Below are 17,561 nucleotides of genomic sequence, written 5' to 3' on the forward strand. Positions count from 1 at the left end.
GCCGAATCAACCCAGTATATTCCAAAAATTTAACAAGAATTGGATTTTTTTTTTTACCAAACTGGAAAACCCCTTGGTTTCTAAAAATAATTTTGGGAGTTACTTATTCTTAAAATAGTATTATTCGGAATCGAAAGAGAAAGTTGTGTGGAAGACAAAGTACATCATGACAAATATTGATTCAGGGTTTCTTCATATCATCATCACCATCACATAATTTTGTGTTTATGAGTCGCGGAATTCATGAAGAATGGCATCATGTGCTGAGTATCCGACTTACTGTATTATCTGCAAGAAAGGGCCGTTTGCAGGTGTCATACCAGCACAACAGCATTTCAAGAGTCAAGCTCATTTGTCTAAACAAGCTTTCCAAAATGACCGCATGCAGCAGCCATCAGGTGACATTGGTGCAAGAGGTCAGCAAACCTATGTTTCATCATGCAATGCTTGCGGAAAGAACTTCAATAACGAATTCAGCGCAGAACAACATTTTGCGAGTGAAAATCACAAAAAGAAACAAGCACTTATACAGTCGACACAGAGTAATTCCAGCTCCTTTCTTGTATCAACAGGCCGTGGATGTGATTCACCGGAACTGTCATTTTATTCAAGCGAAAACCTAGCTGCTAATGTTCAGCTTAAACAAGTGTGGAAGAACAAATCAGCCTCTAATCCAAAAGGCTCCCAAAACAGTACTGATCAGCAGAATAAAAATAACCGAACCCAGGAATATTCATTTGATGGAAACCGTGGGTATTGTAATGTGTGCAAGATTGAACTGACATCTCCGCAGCATGCAAAACAACACTTAAACGGGAAACCTCATGCTAAAGCTAAAGCTGCTGAAAGCTCGGGCTTACACCAAACAAAAGCAGTCAATGAAGCTAATACTGCTGGTGTCCACGGTGATGAATACAACTTTTCCGGAGGAAGAGGATACTGCTATATCTGTAAAATTGAGTTGACATCACAGGCTCATGCTGAACAGCACTTGTCAGGAAAAAACCACGAAAAGGCAAAATCAAAAGGAAATGCTGATGTCCAAAAATCATTACCCTTAACTTGTGAAATCTGTCAGAAAACGTTTAGTGGACCAGAATGTGCTTCTCAACATTTCAGCAGCGTAAAACATCGCCAAAAAGAGGCTCTTGTTCAATCCCACAATCCCAATTCACCTCCCATCACAAATCAAAATATTCCTGCGTTTGAAGTATCCCCAGGCGACAAAACAAAGTGGGTGATTTGTGAAGTGTGTAATGTTAAATTGAATTCTATTGAGCAGCTAAACATCCATAAAAATAGTCCAAAGCATATAGCAGAGGAGGAAAAATTAGCCAGAATGGGAACCAGCATCAAAGTCATGAATACACCAGATTTCAAAATGGATGCCATAAAACCTAGGGTCCAGGTTCAAGACACAGGTTTCTGTCCAGTAAACCCGAGAGTTGATTTTGCCGGTCTCAGAGATGATGTGAGGCCATCCCTTAATGCATCTGGACCTTCATCATTTCTGTCTAATCAACCAGGTTGGTTTGCACAGACAGAGAACATAACTCTGGCGACAATGCCTTCGCTGAATGTAAGTTCTATTATAATAGAATCCAACCAACCACCCAATCAGAAGAAAGACAACATGGATGATACGATTCCAAAAGAAGTGAGATTTGAAAATCCAGATATTCAGTCGGATGATATTGGCACATATATGAGTGAAGAAAAGAACCTCAAAGAAAAATATTCTGAAAAGGAATTGGAAAAAGAACTTATAAATGAAAAGATAAACATCTCCTCCGAGTCCTCTTCTCTATCAAGTCTTGAAATGCCACCTCTGGAAAGTAACATGATAACTAATGACTTAGAATTAGGAAAGAAAAACACCAGACAGATTTACAGGAAGGCTAACAAAGATCAAGAGAATCTTTTAAGAAAGAACATGACACCTTCCATGTCTAATTCTGATGGACCGCGACCTCCTGGTGCATATCCTTACGAAAGAAATTTGAATTCATCATTAAGCTGCTCATCATCGCAAAACATTGATGCTTCAAAATCTAGTGAAAAATCATATTTGTCCTCGGCAAACTCAAATCCAATTCCTCTTCATCAGAATGTCACAAATCTGGAACTGTCAATGCAGAAGTCAAATCTGGAACCGTCCATGCAGAAGTTAAATCTGGAACCGTCCATGCAGAAGTCAAATTGCACCACAGGTAGATCAGAAGGAAATATGCATAGTATTTCCCTAGAAAGAAGTCCATCCAAATTTGGAGATTCTCCAAGTGGTGATATCAGAAAAGTTGTGACAAGTAACCCTTGCGTGGGCTCGGAAAACATTTCACAAACCACTACCACACAAAGAGTGCAAAATACGGGGTCCAGTGGATCGAATTTAGTCAAACGTATATCAAATACAAAATCAAGAGGGGGCGCAAAATCTGGTGGTGGGAGTGTAGCTTTGTATGGTTCATCGGATTCCTCAGATGAATCAGACGATCAGGAAGAGGAGAATAAATTTTTTCCATGCACAAGCAGAGATGTCTTTCAAAAATTGCAGGAAGTGAATGGTAATGCTTCACCTACTGCACCATTTTCCCGGGTGACTGAAGGTCCAGTAAACGAGCAGAGAGTGCCCAAATATTATTGTAAAATATGCCAGTGTCAAATGAATGCCAAGAAAGCTTACAAGGACCATTTGGAGGGAAGGAAACACATGCAGAAGGTGGCTGTCATGGCAGCCGAGCCGAGAAAACATAGACCCATTGTGAAGGAGGTTCACAACCAATGGAAGACAGACGGTGACCTCACTCTTTGGTCTCCAAGGTCATACCAATGGGAATTGTATGGGAGAGCGATGGAGGGTGACAGAGTTGTCTTTCTTCCCACAGGTTAGTATGGCACTTGAAAATGTGACTTTAACTGTTATTCAAAATTTGATCTCCCGTTACAGATTTTTTTTTTATAGAAATGAAAGACTGAATCCTAGCTCTACATACATGTTTGTCTAGTTTTATGTTATTTTGTTTGGTAGGAACTGGCAAGACTCTAATCTCTTGCATGGCCATTAGTGCAATGCTAGAACTGAATCCAACAAGACAGGCCCTGTTTCTGGTGGACAAAGTTCTCCTTGTCATCCAGCAGTCACGTTATCTTGTCAAGCAGATTGGAGACCGACTCTATAAAAGGTCAGAGGTTTTTAGGTCACCGGGGTCGCTCAGGTGACCTACATGTATTGCTATTGATCTCCATCATTTGAACATTTTTAACTTCCTCTTGATAACTACCCTTCCAGTTGAAGACTTTTTAATTTGGTATAAAGCAGCTTTGGGAAAAGGGGGATCTGAATTGTAAATTTCAGCACTCCTTCATGCCCTGACCATATTTTAAAAAATATTCTTTTCCACAACTGCACATCTGTAAGGAAAAACTAAATGCAGTCGTGTAGAGCAGGAAGGCCTCTAACAAAATGGGAAATTTCATGATCCCCGGGGTAGAATTCTTATTCCAGGATGGGACCAAATTTGACATATAGTTTTTTTTAAATGTAAAACATTTAGATAACATCTTTTGATTATTGGTATTGATACTAAATTGAAACCAAATGTATATTTAGAAAGAGCAGGAAGTCCTTAAGTTTATGAAAATTTTATGATCCCAAGGATAGGGGTTTGGGTACCAAGGTTGGGCCAAAATGGTCATAGTGATTAAATGTCTTTATCATTTGAAAGACTTCTTTAATCGTGCTGATGCTGTGAAATCCATAACTGGGATTATCTGGATCCTTTTTCTGATGTATTAAAATCCCTCAACTCTAAACTGTGAAATTCATTGCCCCTAAGTCAGCCTGAGTCAGGCTCTAGGACAGGGCTATTACCATAATAACGATGTAATAAAAAGAACAGGGCCACATTGGTTAACGTTTTCTTAGATGCTTGTGCTGATATTGCATAGATACTGAATGCACTTTAATGAAGATCTGGAAGGCAATTCTTTCATCAGTATTGACACTTTTGGGCATTTGTGTTTTAAGAACACATTTGTGTTTTAAGAACACATCTTGTTTTATGATGCTGCTGAATATTAGAATTTGGCGCAGTGACTAAGCCCATTTTTGGGCCAGAACTCTGTGATACCATAAATATATTTATGGTATCACAGAGTTCAGACCCAAAATGGGCTTAACCCCTGTGGAATTTGGCTTAGAGATTTTGCAGCTCTTGGGACTAATACATGTAGTACCTCTAACTAATACTCAGGTGACCTATAAGGTCTGTGGACCTCATAGTTATGAAAACTTTTATAAAATTGGTATTAGTTAGACTTCATGCATGAACTTTACCTGAACTAGTGATATATATCAAAATGCAAAAGTGAGAGGGATCTGTGTTATACACTCAATTTTAGAGGGATCTGTGTTATACACTCAATTTTAGAGAGATATGTGTTATACACTCAATTTTAGAGAGATCTGTGTTATACACTCAATTTTCAATCTACCAAATCAAATTAATAGCTGCCATCTTGTATCAATCTTTTTGAAGGTAAACGTCTTTCATCAGTAAATGAAATCTTGCACATAATTATATCTCTGAAATTGAGATGAACTTTATGTGCTTTTCCTTGGCCTTCTTAAAAAAAAAATACAAATGACATATCTTCTGTTAGCCATATTGTTGGAATGGAAAGTTACAACAGTTGTTTGTATAGTGGTAATTAATATGGCACACAGGACACACTTCCATTCAATCACCATGATTGCTAATACCCAAGCATTTTTTATAAATAAATTGAAATGTCGTTTTCCTGTGGGTTTGTTGTGTTGATGAAAGATCAGGCAAGTTTACGCAGGGACCAAGTGAGCAATTACGAAGAATCGTCATCAGTATTACTGCATCTCTGACATTATAGCTAGATCGTGATCAAAATTATGCAATAGCTCAGATACTTATATTCAAGACAGCTGTATAATTTGAATGTAGTCCTCTCCAATTTCTTTTTTTTTTTTTTTATGTCAGAATAAAAAAAAATTGGATAGGGCTACATTATTGCCGCTAAGTTTGTTATATGAATTGACTTAGAGAATTTATCACATATGTGTCTCTGAACTTGGCTTATACTGACTTCTAAAGTACAGATTTATGTATTTATATGTCAGATTGTTCTTTCACTTATGTAGGATAAATTAAAGGGGCATGGACACAATTTGGGCTGAAAATTTTCAAATTTAATTAATTTTCCAATTTTATTGTTTACTCATTTTTAATGGTCAACTAAGATTTGAATATCAGTTGTTGAATTACAAGTAAGATACAGCACTCACAGTTCTTGGTTATGTAAACAAGGCATGTGTCGTGTTTTTGTTTGCATAATGTGTAATAGAAAATAGCATGTTTTTAAAAAACAAAATGAGATGTTCCAAACACTAGAAACTATTTAAGTGTGTTCGGAATTGACTTGTAATATGAAAAATTCTGTTTTAATCAAAACTTTGATTTAATAGTACATTTAACCTAGATGTAAACAAAAACATAACAAAGAAATATCCCGTGTATCTCGACAACTGACATCAAAATTTTTGCTGACCATTGGAACTATCTTATTTAAGCATTTTAAACATTAAAACTGGAAACAAACAGTCTTACTGTGTTTACTTTATTCGTAAAACAGGCTATCATCAATCCAGAAAACTTTGAAAGATAGGTGGTGCTTCTAAAGTTTCTATCTTTTTTGTCCATAAAGGGGTAGGTGGGTGGGTTAAAGAGAATCGATCCAAGCTGGCAAAATAAAAGACCATTTTTGTTGCAAAAGTTCAGCCAAAAAGGGGGAGAGATTGCAACTCCCATAACTTTTCCCTTCCTAGTCTGTCACAGTAAATTGATTTATACAGAAAGGGGGACTCATAGAATTTCCATGGACTCATTTAAGCTGCTTATAAATCATGAGTTCAAGACTCGATCAACTTGAAAAAATTCCCAGTGACAACCCTGGAGAATTGTAAAAAATCCATTATGATTGTACATAATTTGTTGTAATCTTTATTATGATGTGTGTTTGATAATTACATTATAATTATACATAATTTGTTTTTATCTTTATTATAATTTGAGTTTGATAATCACAGGTTTAACCCAGATGATCCTTCCAGTCTAGTGGATAGAAAGTTAAAAATAGCAGCCCTCTGTGGGGGTCAGCAATCCACAGACGGTGTCCCTATCTGGCAACATGATCTCATCGTTGTCACGGCAGGTGAGTGGAACGTTTGGAAATCATGGAATTACCCTGTATCAAAGAAAGAATTTGGTCGATTTATTTCTTTTTATTGTATCCTAAGATTAAAATTATGAAAAAAGAGCATTTTTAGAAGAATTTTGTTTTTCTAGTGAATCTAGGTTAAAGTTTATACATTTGTAAGGTAGAACCAACAGGGCAGGATTTATTATACATTATTCATTCAGAATATCAGGTAATGAAATAATGAGCACATCAATTTAGGTAATACTCATTTGGTTTCGATTACACGGGACGTGCAGTCAGGCTAAAACCATGATTTATCAGATATCTAATATAACATTTCTAATGCAAGGGATTCAAAGACAGACATTAACTGTACTTCTCAATTTTACAATTTATAATTCTTAGTCTTAATCATTTTGAAATGTAAGAATCATGGCAAATTGCTTGAGATATCCGTTTCCTTTTAAATGAATTTATACTTTGGTTTGAAATATTGAAATGGGTCAAAAGTTTGCTTTTGAAATAGGCAATACATTTCATGAAGAATGTTGAAGTTATGGGTTACTTAGCTCGCCTGGTCTAATGTCTCAGTCACACATCCTTGTGTAGGGTTACTTAGCTCTAATGTCTCAGTCACACATCTTTGTGTAGGGTTACTTAGCTCGCCTGATCTAATGTCTCAGTCACACATCCTTGTGTAGGGTTACTTAGCTCGCCTGATCTAATGTCTCAGTCACACATCCTTGTGTAGGGTTACTTAGCTCGCCTGGTCTAATGTCTCAGTCACACATCCTTGTGTAGGGTTACTTAGCTCTAATGTCTCAGTCACACATCCTTGTGTAGGATTACTTAGCTCACCTGATCGAATGTCTCAGTCACACATCCTTGTGTAGGGACTAGGATTGGGACAATGATAAATGTGTTCATTGTGTTCATATATCTTTAAGAGAAAGGGGACTTAGGCGTCTGCTTCATTTAGTCAACTTAAACAGTGTTTACCCAAGATGCAGAACGGCATGCAGTTGTCCATTGTTAATTTTGTGTGGAAAAGGTCAAGGTCACTAGAGTCATTTAGGTCTGATAAAGAAATGGAATCTTCAGAAATAGTGAAAGGATGAGGGAATCTAGAAATTGGTATCGAGGTCAAGTTACCCCAGCGACCTTAAACATAAGTCTGGTATAAGTGTGATAGAGACATGGAATCTTCAGAAATGATAAAAGGATCAAAGTCAAGTGACACCAGTTTTACTGAAGGAAAAAAGGTGATTTTTTGAAAAGTTAAAATTTGCATGGATTTTGTCAAGGGAGGAAAATAGTAGTACTCAGAAAAAGCCACAATTATACAGCCAGTACTTTGTTTGGGAGACTTTATAATCGGTAGATTATAATCGTATAGATCTTATTACATTTTATACAAAACTAATCCCTATTACTTTATATGCAAACCTATCATAATTCTAGGGATGTCAATTTTACACAGATAGCCTAGCTAAATACTTAGAGGTTTTAGTCGTGATGTTGAGTGATGTCGAGTACTTGGATTAAAAAACCCTGACTGAGTACAAGTGTACACAAGTCATTAGTCACACCTTAGCGCTCACGGATAGCCAAGTTAACGGGATATTGACTGTTTATCTGGATAGCCGTTTAGAAATTTGTTGCATTGAATTAAAGACATCGTATTACAAATTAATGTAATTGCCCATGTAGCTTAACAATGTGATACAATATTTTTCATGTTCATATTCAAGTATGCTAGCATGAAAAGTACATCAACATGCAATATAAAGCAGAAATTCATTTTAATATACTCTTCATTCTTATGAATTTTTATTTCATTTCTTTATCTTTTTTAAATGTGAAATAAAGTGCTTTATTTCTGAGAAAATTTGGGGGGGTGGGTCCAGTATTTTTTTCAAGGAAATTAGCCCAACTTTGAGAGTGTGTATTATACAAATACACTATACACTCGTAATTAATCTATCACCTAGGGCCTAGTTCTACTGAATCACCACAGAGAAGTAGATAAACAATAATTAATCTATCACCTAGGAATCCCCACAGAGAAGTAGATAAACAATAATTAATCTATCACCTAGGGCCTAGTTCTCACTTAATCACCATAGAGAAGTAGATAAACAATAATTAATCTATCACCTATGTACTTTGACATAAAAAGAAACAAGTTAATAACATATCTGTAAGGTCTTGTCAATGTACAGTATGTACAATGTACGGTTTCATTATTTTTGTAAAAAAAAATAATTTGGTTGACAATATTGGACGCGAGCCTATTTCTAAGTTTTGTCACCAATTGTCCAGCCAATGAAAAAAATATCTCTGAAGGCACGGACAAAAACGTATAAGCTAAGAATACCAAGAAAGGAAAGCGGTTTTCATTCGTAGACCATTAAATCAGTGGATCATCATCGGGGTACAATTTTTCATAGAGGTGAAGTTCTAATTCACAGTTGTGAACAGCGTCACCCTTTCGGGAGATTTATGAACATTACTAAAAAGCTATTTTTAATTAATACGTATATTTAGTCGGTATTACCGAGCATCATAATAATTACATTTATAGACAAAATTATTCACGAGATTCTTTTTGTCATGTCAAGGCAACTTTACAAATTTATGCAATGATGAAGTCTTGCAAATAAAGTGAATTACAATAATTTCTCAGTTAATTCTTCCTTCTGATCAAGTAACATATATTTATATTTTCTGATTTTAGCTTACTGTGATCAGCTGATCATGAAGAACGTTCTGCGATGGGAAGATCTGTGTATTGTTGTGTTTGATGAGGCACACCATTGCATAAAGAGTCACCCATTCAACAAACAACTAGAGCAATACCATTTAAAGATGGACGTACAGGAGAGGCCCAAAATTCTAGGGCTAACAGCTTCCCCTGCTGGCAAAAAGACATTTCCCATGACATTGAACATGCTAAACAATTTGATGCAGAGTATGGGTGGAGCCAAAATTGCTGTCACCAAGGAACATAAAGCTGAGCTGGAAAGGTAACTGGGCTACGCTGTACATACGCCCATGTATTGTGAAAGTTATCAAAAGGATTAAATTAAAATTAAAATATTGTTTGTTTCCCCTCACCCGACAAAGTCTGAGAAAGTCCCACTGATCCAAACTATTTTATTCCATTGTTCTTTCAGAAACTGCCCAAAATTGACCAATTTTAAAAAATCTTCTTCTCAAGAATCACACATATTTAAGAAAAACTAAATGCATGGTGATGTAGAGCAGGAAGGTCTCTACCAAAATTGTAAATTTCATGATCCCAAGGTAGGGGTTCTAACCCTAGAGCAGGGCCATAACACATAAACTATATAGTGTTTATGTGTAAAACACTTAAATAACATCTTCTTTAGTACTATTGATACTAAATTGAAACCAAATGGATATTTAGAAAAAACAGGTATAGTTCTTTACCAAAATTGTTAATTTGTTGATCCCAGGGGTATGGGTTGTGGTAATATAAAAATGGAGGTTTTTGACTCGGGGGGGAAGGGGGAGCACACTTGGTATATAGGTATATGTGTAAAACATATTTTTTGTAAATCTTCTTTAATGCTATTGATACTAAATTGAAACTAAATGGATATTTAGAATGGACAGTAGCCCTTTAACATAATAATTATTGTAACTTTCATTTTCATGATCCCAAGGGTAGGGGTTTTGGTATCAGGATGGGTCATTGATTAAATGTGTTAACAATTAAACATTTTAATTCTTTCCAAAGCATCTTTAGGACAAGGGTGACTGAAATTGTAAATTTCAGGACTCTTGCACCTCTTGGGCCTTAAAGATGGGACAAAAACTGCCAAAAATTAGCTCATTTTGAAAATCTTCTCTACTACTGCATATCTGTAAGAAAAATTAAATGCATACTGATTTAGAGCAGGAAAGCCTCTACCAAAATTACGAATTTCATGATCTTCTGGATAGAGATTTGGCCTACAGGGCCGGGCCAAACTTAGTATACATAGTGGAAATCGTTTAAAAAAACATCTTTAATGCTATTGATACGAAATCGAAGCTAAATAGATGTTTAGAAGGAGTAGTCCTCTACTAAAATTGTGAATTTCTTGATCCCATGGGGCAAGGGGTTTGGTTCCAGGGTGGGACCAAAATTATCATAGTGATTATAGTCTTTATGATGTGAAAGACTTCTTTAAGTTTGCTGATACAGTATATAAACTAAATGCATATTTGGAAAAATAGGAAAGAATGGACCAAAATTGTGAATTTTGCAACCCCAGGATTTTGACTTTAGGATGGGTCCAAAAAGTCTTTCATCAGTATAGGCACTTTCTTGGGTATTTAAGTTTTAAGAACATATCTTGTTTATACTGTTGCTGAAGATTAGAATTTAGCTTAGATATTCAGATCAGGATTTTTTTTCTAGATTTGATAGCCCTAGGGGCTGTTGATACCTAGGGTGACTTGGCTGTTGATACCTAGGGTGACTTGGCTGTTGATACCTAGGGTGACTTGGCTGTTGATACCTCGGGTGACTTGGGGCTGTTGATACCTCGGGTGACTTGGGGCTGTTGATACCTCGGTGACTCAGGGCTGTTCATACCTCAGGTAACTCGGGGCTGTTCATACCTAGGGTGACTTGGGGTTGATACCTAGGGTGACTTGGCTGTTGATACCTTGGGTGACTTGGGGTTGTTGATACCTCGGGTGACTTGGGGCTGTTGATACCTCAGGTAACTCAGGGCTGTTGATACCTTCGGTGACTTGGGGTTGTTGATACCTTCGGTGACTTGGGGTTGTTGATACCTTCGGTGACTTGGGGCTGTTGACACCTCGGGTGACTTGGGGCTATTGATACCTAGGGTGACTTGGGGCTGTTGATACCTAGGGTGACTTTGGGCTGTTGATACCTAGGGTGACTTTGGGCTGTTGATACCTCGGGTAACTCGGGGCTATTGATGCCTAGGGTGACTTGGGACTGTTGATACCTCAGGTGACTTGGAGCTGTTGATACTTCGGGTGACTGATAAGGCCTGTGGGTCTCATGTTGATTTTCTTAGGATTGTAAATATTATACATTATCTTAATTATCGAAATGTATGGGTCTTTTCAGATACCAGTCAAGTGCAGAACTCATTGTCAACTACACGCCAATGAGCATCAAAGAGCAAAAGTTCCAGAAAGAACTACAACTGTACCTACTAACCTGTTACTTAAGACTCTCAGCGGAAACAAACATTCCAGAACAATTGGATTTAGGCATAGTACCCACCCAGGGTAGTCATATTTCTGATGATAAGAAAAGTATGTGCGCAAAAGAGTTACATGGGGATATCCTGAATAGCCTGGAGGTCACTCTCAATGATGCCAAACCAAATGACCAATCAGCTGCTGGTAAAATTCAGCACAGAAACCTTGTTGCACATACCTGGAACATCTGCGTTGCTCTGAACACTTTATTTGAGACGGGTGTGAAAACAGCAGTTGAGGAGTTGGATGAACTCATGGCACGTTCACCTCATGGCAACTTTGATTATGCCAAGAGCATTAATCTTAAACCTGATAATCTTTTATCTGAGATTGAAATTGTACAAGAGATGGTGCAGTCTAGCCTACCTGGATTAATGATTGACCCTGAAAGTCAGCTTTCTTCCAGAATTGTACAACTGATGAAGGCATTGCTGAACCCAGTGTACATTGACTGGTCCCAAACACACCCAATGGTCCTAGTCCTTGTAAAAGAGAGAAGCTCAGCAAATAAAATTAGTGCAATATTGCAAACACAGAAGGAAATATTAGAGAAGCACCTGAAAGTGACCCACTTAGTTGGTCATGGTGGAGGGTCAGGAGATGGGAAAGGGATGGACGTGTCGCAGCAAAAAAAAATATTGCGGGATATAAAAAATCACAAGTACCACATAGTTATAGCGACTTCTGTCGCAGAAGAAGGCATAGACATCCCCGAGTGTGAGCTGGTAATAACCATGAATCTGCCGTCCAGTGTTACAGCCTTGGTGCAGATGAGGGGCCGGGCACGGAAAGAAAACAGCAAGTTTGTGGTTCTATGCAACGATAAGACTGAAGAAGATAAATTGTCAGAGTTGATGAAAAAAGAAGATAATATGATCAAGGCAGCCAACTTTCTGTTTGACAGTCAAAATAAACAAGAGGCAAAAGAACACTAAAGCGGTCTTCTTCTGTGTTCATTTTTCTGCTAAAGAAAATGAAATCTCTGTTGAAGTTTTCTCAAATCTTGTCTAGTTTTGACCAACAAATAGAAATGCCATGATTATATTAACTCCTAGCTGTGGTAAAGATTACGAAATTAATTGTTCCAAATGAAGATCTATTAGTATTTTTCTTCATTTGGAACTACCTTCATTTAAGGTGGGCACACCATTGTAAAAAGAGTCTTATAATTTTCATCTCTAATAGGAACCACTTTTGAGTTCTGATCATAAAATTTCCCATTATATGTCATGTCACAATTGAGTATGGCATGCCATAATTGTCCCGTCTGATCTTTTAAATCATTTTCTGTTGCCCTGGATAAGGTTTCATTAATATATTGTAACATTTCAAATTATACTTTTTTAATTCTTTACTTCCGAGTACTCTTGTAAAGGTTAAGGAAACCATTGATACTGAGAAGATTGCAGAAGCTTGTGGAATATATGTAATATATCACCTGTTCTCTTCCATGTCACTAGTCACGCTTACTGTCTCGGGTAGAGTAGGTACTCCCACGGATTCGGTAGGCGTGGCTAGTAATGATACATGTAGTTCTGTTCCACGACAAAAATATCAATTTCTATGCACGTAACTGTTGTCATCTTAAGGTGTATAAATCTTTGTATGAAGAAAAAGAAACTAGATACCGTTATATGGACAAAATTTTCATTATTTGATTTCAAATGTTGTTTTTTTTGTGTAAACTTGCTGTATGAAGTACTGTCCCAGTACGAGCATGCACTCCAGATTTGATAAAATCACAGACATTGAGCAACACAATATATTACAATCCTATCAGATGTTGGTTGGTGGTCTAAATGAAGTTAGTTTAGATTATTATCTTCTTGTGAAATGATTTAAATTAATTTTTGTGGATTGCAATTTTTAATATTTAATGCAGGTGAATGCATATTGGGACCGAGTTCCTCTTTTATCTAGAATTTCAAGTCTGCCCTAGCTTCCACTCCAAATAATTGTTAAAAATAAATCTTTGTTTTTTATGATGATTTAAAAACAATCACAATTAGGGATGCTGTATATATATTCTTAAGGAAATTAAACTAAAATGAAAATATGTCAGCTCTACCCAAAGCACACTTGCATGATTGATGGGGTCAGGTATCACTGCTTCACCTGTGTCTTACACCATTCCTGCCAAGGTGCACTTCAAGTTTTATGCCCCTGAAATCCAAGATCAGTGGCATCTTGTTTTTTGTCTGTCTGTTTGTCTATACAGTTTAACTTCTGAGGTATAGAAATGGAGATTTGAAGTTGTGTTACATGTATTTGGTCTTTATATAAGTAAAATTCAAAGGATAGTATTGCAGCTTTGTACTATCATAGTTAAAGCTTGTTTAACATACATCAAGGAGAATTTAATTGTATGCATGTAGAGAAGTAAAATTTACTAAGGCAGGATGTCAAGTCCGTATTTATTCCTATATTTTCCTATAAACTTGAAGGTTCCTATATTTTCCTTATAAGTCATTAAAATCCCTATAAAGGCCTATACATGTATATCCAAAAAGAAGTGACAGTCTTATTTTCAAAAATGATAAAAAAGAAAAAGAAGAAAGACCCCCCCCCTAAAAAAAAATCAGGAACTGATGCTAGATTGATAGTTAATTAGATTGTTATGAAGAGAATAACTATGATGATTGTATAAGAACTGTCTATTGGATGGAAAACTGTACATCTGAAAGGATTTTGTCTTTATGTTTAATGTTATTTCTTCTCCAGTAAGATACCATGCTTGCTAGATTTTTATGCAGAAACAATAAAACTTTTATACAAATTCTTTAATAAAAAGTCTATTTATTCTTATAAATCAACTGTAAACATCCCTATATTTGCCCTATAAACTGCAAAAAAAATTCCTATAATCCTATATTTTTTAGACCAAAAGTGGCTTGACACCCTGCTAGGGTTGAATTGTGTAACATTTGTGTTTGGTGTACGATGTCATGTAGATGTGGCAGACATCCAGCCACTGGTTTGACATAGATTATGCAGACGTACATGTAATTGATGCGTGGATTTCACATGTCTATCTAATTATGCAAAACCTGACTCATGTCAAGGAATTTAATGATTACATCGATTTTTGTTAAAAACATGTAAGTAAGGTAAAATTTGAATGATTCAATGACATTTAGACTTGATAGTTCATGTGTACTTGTGAAAATAATCAGGTTACCTTATTGAGATCAGCTGCTACTGAAGGTTTTTAGGTCACCTGAGTTACTGTATTTCTGTGACCTGTTACAGTATAACAATTTATTTTCGATTAATCTTGTTCATTGTGCATAAAAGACATTTAACTTAAACAATAGATTGAATGTTATCTTTAACACTCCTGTCTTTGGGTGATATAAAATCTTCACTTCTCCTGGAGAACTCTCCGAAGGACTAGATACATGTAGATGCCGAGTATAGTTAGCTTATACGGAAGTTATACAATTCATGCAGGGGTAACAGTCCTAGGTCATGTGTTCAGAGAGGAGTAACAGTCCTAGGTCATGTGTTCAGAGTTCTTGGCCAGTGAGTAATAGCTTTATCTGGTGAAAATGCATTAAATCTTCAAAAATAAAATATCCTTATACATCTACCAAACAGACCGGGTGTATATAGTTATAAGTTGTAAGGGAGGCTCTTACTGAGATTGAAGTCAAGATATTCAAGAATTCACAGGGGGTGGAATTTATCATGTCTTTTATTGAAACATATTCCTCATGAACTACTACATTGTAGCAGAAGACCCGTGCTATACAATACCATCATTTTTGCAGCAGTTTTATTTTTTACTTTTTTGTTTGTGAATATAGATAAATATTCATGAAATGAACACTGATTAAACATTATATGACCTTCACCTTGATAAAACAATTTTGGTTTACCTGAGCCAGTTAAATTTTGTCATTTAGGTTGAGTTAAAATTCATCGAATTTTTACATTTTAGACTTTCTAATCAGACCCACTTTACCATTTTTAATCAAACTTAAAATTGGCATAAAGTATTTTATGGTGGTTATTTTTTTATATATAAATGAAGGGCCATACATGTTTCCATGGATGGGAGACGATAGGCAAAAAGGATGGACTATTTAAAATAAAAATCAGTACAGAACCAGAAACCCATATTGCACATGAAATAGGGAGTTGATTCAAGTTGGGTTAAGCTACATGTATGACCCCCACCCCACCCCCTTTAGGTCAGGATGGGGCCATACTAGGAGTGTAAAGTCTTAAATAGAAGTGTATGAGAAGAACCTTCTCAAGAAACATCGATCCTCTGGTAGTGCAGAATGAATCAGATGGTTAAAATTATGACTCCTGGTTGGGTGTGATGGAGTCCCTAAAAAGGTTCATTGTGTAAAATAGAAATGATAGGATTGCCTTAAGGACATGTGAAGTATGCATGGTCATTTAGAGGTTCATGCAGGGATCTATAATTATACATCTTAGAAAACATGAGTGCTTAAAAAACTTTTAAGATGAACTGTTTTCAGGTGATGAATCCATTTCATGCACTTTCAGCAAGCTTACTAGTTACTAATTTTAAAATTTACCATTCTAGTGTTCCCTTTTAATGTAGGTCGTAGGATACCCAATAATTTGGACGCATATACTTTTTTTTGACGGATGTATTTGAGCAAACAACAATGTAAATTAATCATTACTTAGAATATTTTGATGAAGAATTCTAAGTTTTGGGTAATTTTTTTCATTTTCAAGTAAAGATTTGTAAATTTCATAGGAAAATACAAATTGCAAATTCTATGATAATTTGTGGGGGTATCTTTGGTCCTTATAGTACGTGGACATATCTTGTTATATTGGTATGGATGTTTTGCATAAGTTGCATTGTAAAAAGAAATTGTTTTGATGAATTTTCAAGTTTTATTGTAAACACGATGTTTTATTTTTGTTGTTGAATCGCTGAAATAAAAAAAAAACTGCTTTAAATTTTCATTTGTTGAATTCTGTATGGCAAGGTAATTTTTGTTTATGACAATTAGAATTGAATTAGGAATAGGTGTTCATTGTAAAAGCCTCCGTGGCTGAGTGGTTAGAGCATTGCACTCAAATTCAAACAGCCTCTCACTTCTGCTCGGCGTGGGTTCGAACCCAGCTCACGCTGGTAAGTGAGAAAGTTTCCCAGTTTACTTTCGGAAGGTCGGTGGTCTCTTCCCAGGTACATTGTATCTGGGTTCTCTCTTCCACCAATAAAAACTGGGCACCACCAGATAACTGAAAAATTGTTACCTGTGGCGGAAAACACCAAAACAATCAATTAATTCATTGTGAATTGTACATTCCTAAGATCTAATGTCAAAAATGTAGACCCTGTTTACTTAAAAAGGAATGCATGTGTTAATGATGGACCCATCAATTGTACGTGTACAAGATTTACAATGTGTTAATGATGGACCCATCAATTGTACGTGTACAAGATTTACAATGTGTTAATGATGGACCCATCAATTGTACATGTACAAGATTTACAATTGTGTTAATGATGGACCCATTAATTGTACATGTACAAGATTTACAAAGAGAGTTTTTAAAATATGATCAAGAATCTTAAATCTAATTCTTGAACGTCTTTTTCTATGCAGTACATATACCACAAAAGTGCCATTTGCCTTATTGATAATAATGGTGAAGGTAGGAACACTGGGACTTGGTTTGCATGCGTTTTTTTGAAGTGCAGCTGTAAACTGTGTTGACAGTATGACCTTTGGATCGAGGGTCAATAGAGGTGAAGTTTTACATAAGCACATATACAGGAAAATTCTGTAAAAATCAAAATGGTAAGGGTTAGATTTGCCAAAGTGATGCAGCGATTTTTTCCTACCCACTGGTACTGGTACCCATTCAACAGGTTGGGAACACTTCCCCTATAGCGAGATATTCTCGCTAAAACGCGATTATCCCTCTCTAGCGAGAATAAATATATCGCGTACAACAGAGAAAAACACCCGCGGAGTACATCTTTTCGTGATTCACGTGAAAAGAAGAAAAAGTGCTAAAATGTTTGATACTTCTGCAAATATACGAATCAAAACAAAAACACTCACGATGTGTATTGGATT

At 36.1% G+C, this 17,561-nt stretch overlaps 1 protein-coding gene across 1 annotated transcript; it reads left to right on the plus strand.

Annotated features, from left to right (window-relative positions):
- The first annotated feature begins 73 nt into the window (after window positions 1-73).
- Window positions 74-16,431, plus strand: LOC125645802 (uncharacterized). Its single transcript, XM_048871640.2, has 5 exons — window positions 74-2,885; window positions 3,029-3,182; window positions 6,119-6,243; window positions 8,969-9,257; window positions 11,348-16,431. Exons 1-5 carry the CDS (start codon window positions 251-253, stop codon window positions 12,417-12,419), a joined length of 4,275 nt encoding a protein of 1,424 aa, XP_048727597.2. The 5' UTR covers window positions 74-250; the 3' UTR covers window positions 12,420-16,431.
- Window positions 16,432-17,561: the final 1,130 nt, after the last annotated feature.

This window comes from Ostrea edulis, chromosome 6, assembly GCF_947568905.1.
Source record: "Ostrea edulis chromosome 6, xbOstEdul1.1, whole genome shotgun sequence".
Lineage (NCBI taxonomy): Eukaryota > Metazoa > Mollusca > Bivalvia > Ostreida > Ostreidae > Ostrea > Ostrea edulis.

Coding starts and splice junctions, on each gene's coding strand:
- LOC125645802 (XM_048871640.2), top strand. CDS start 251: ATGGCATCATGTGCTGAGTATCCGACTTACTGTATTATCTGCAAGAAA. Junction 2,886..3,028: donor AGTTGTCTTTCTTCCCACAG/GTTAGTATGGCA, acceptor TTTGTTTGGTAG/GAACTGGCAAGACTCTAATC. Junction 9,258..11,347: donor CATAAAGCTGAGCTGGAAAG/GTAACTGGGCTA, acceptor GGGTCTTTTCAG/ATACCAGTCAAGTGCAGAAC.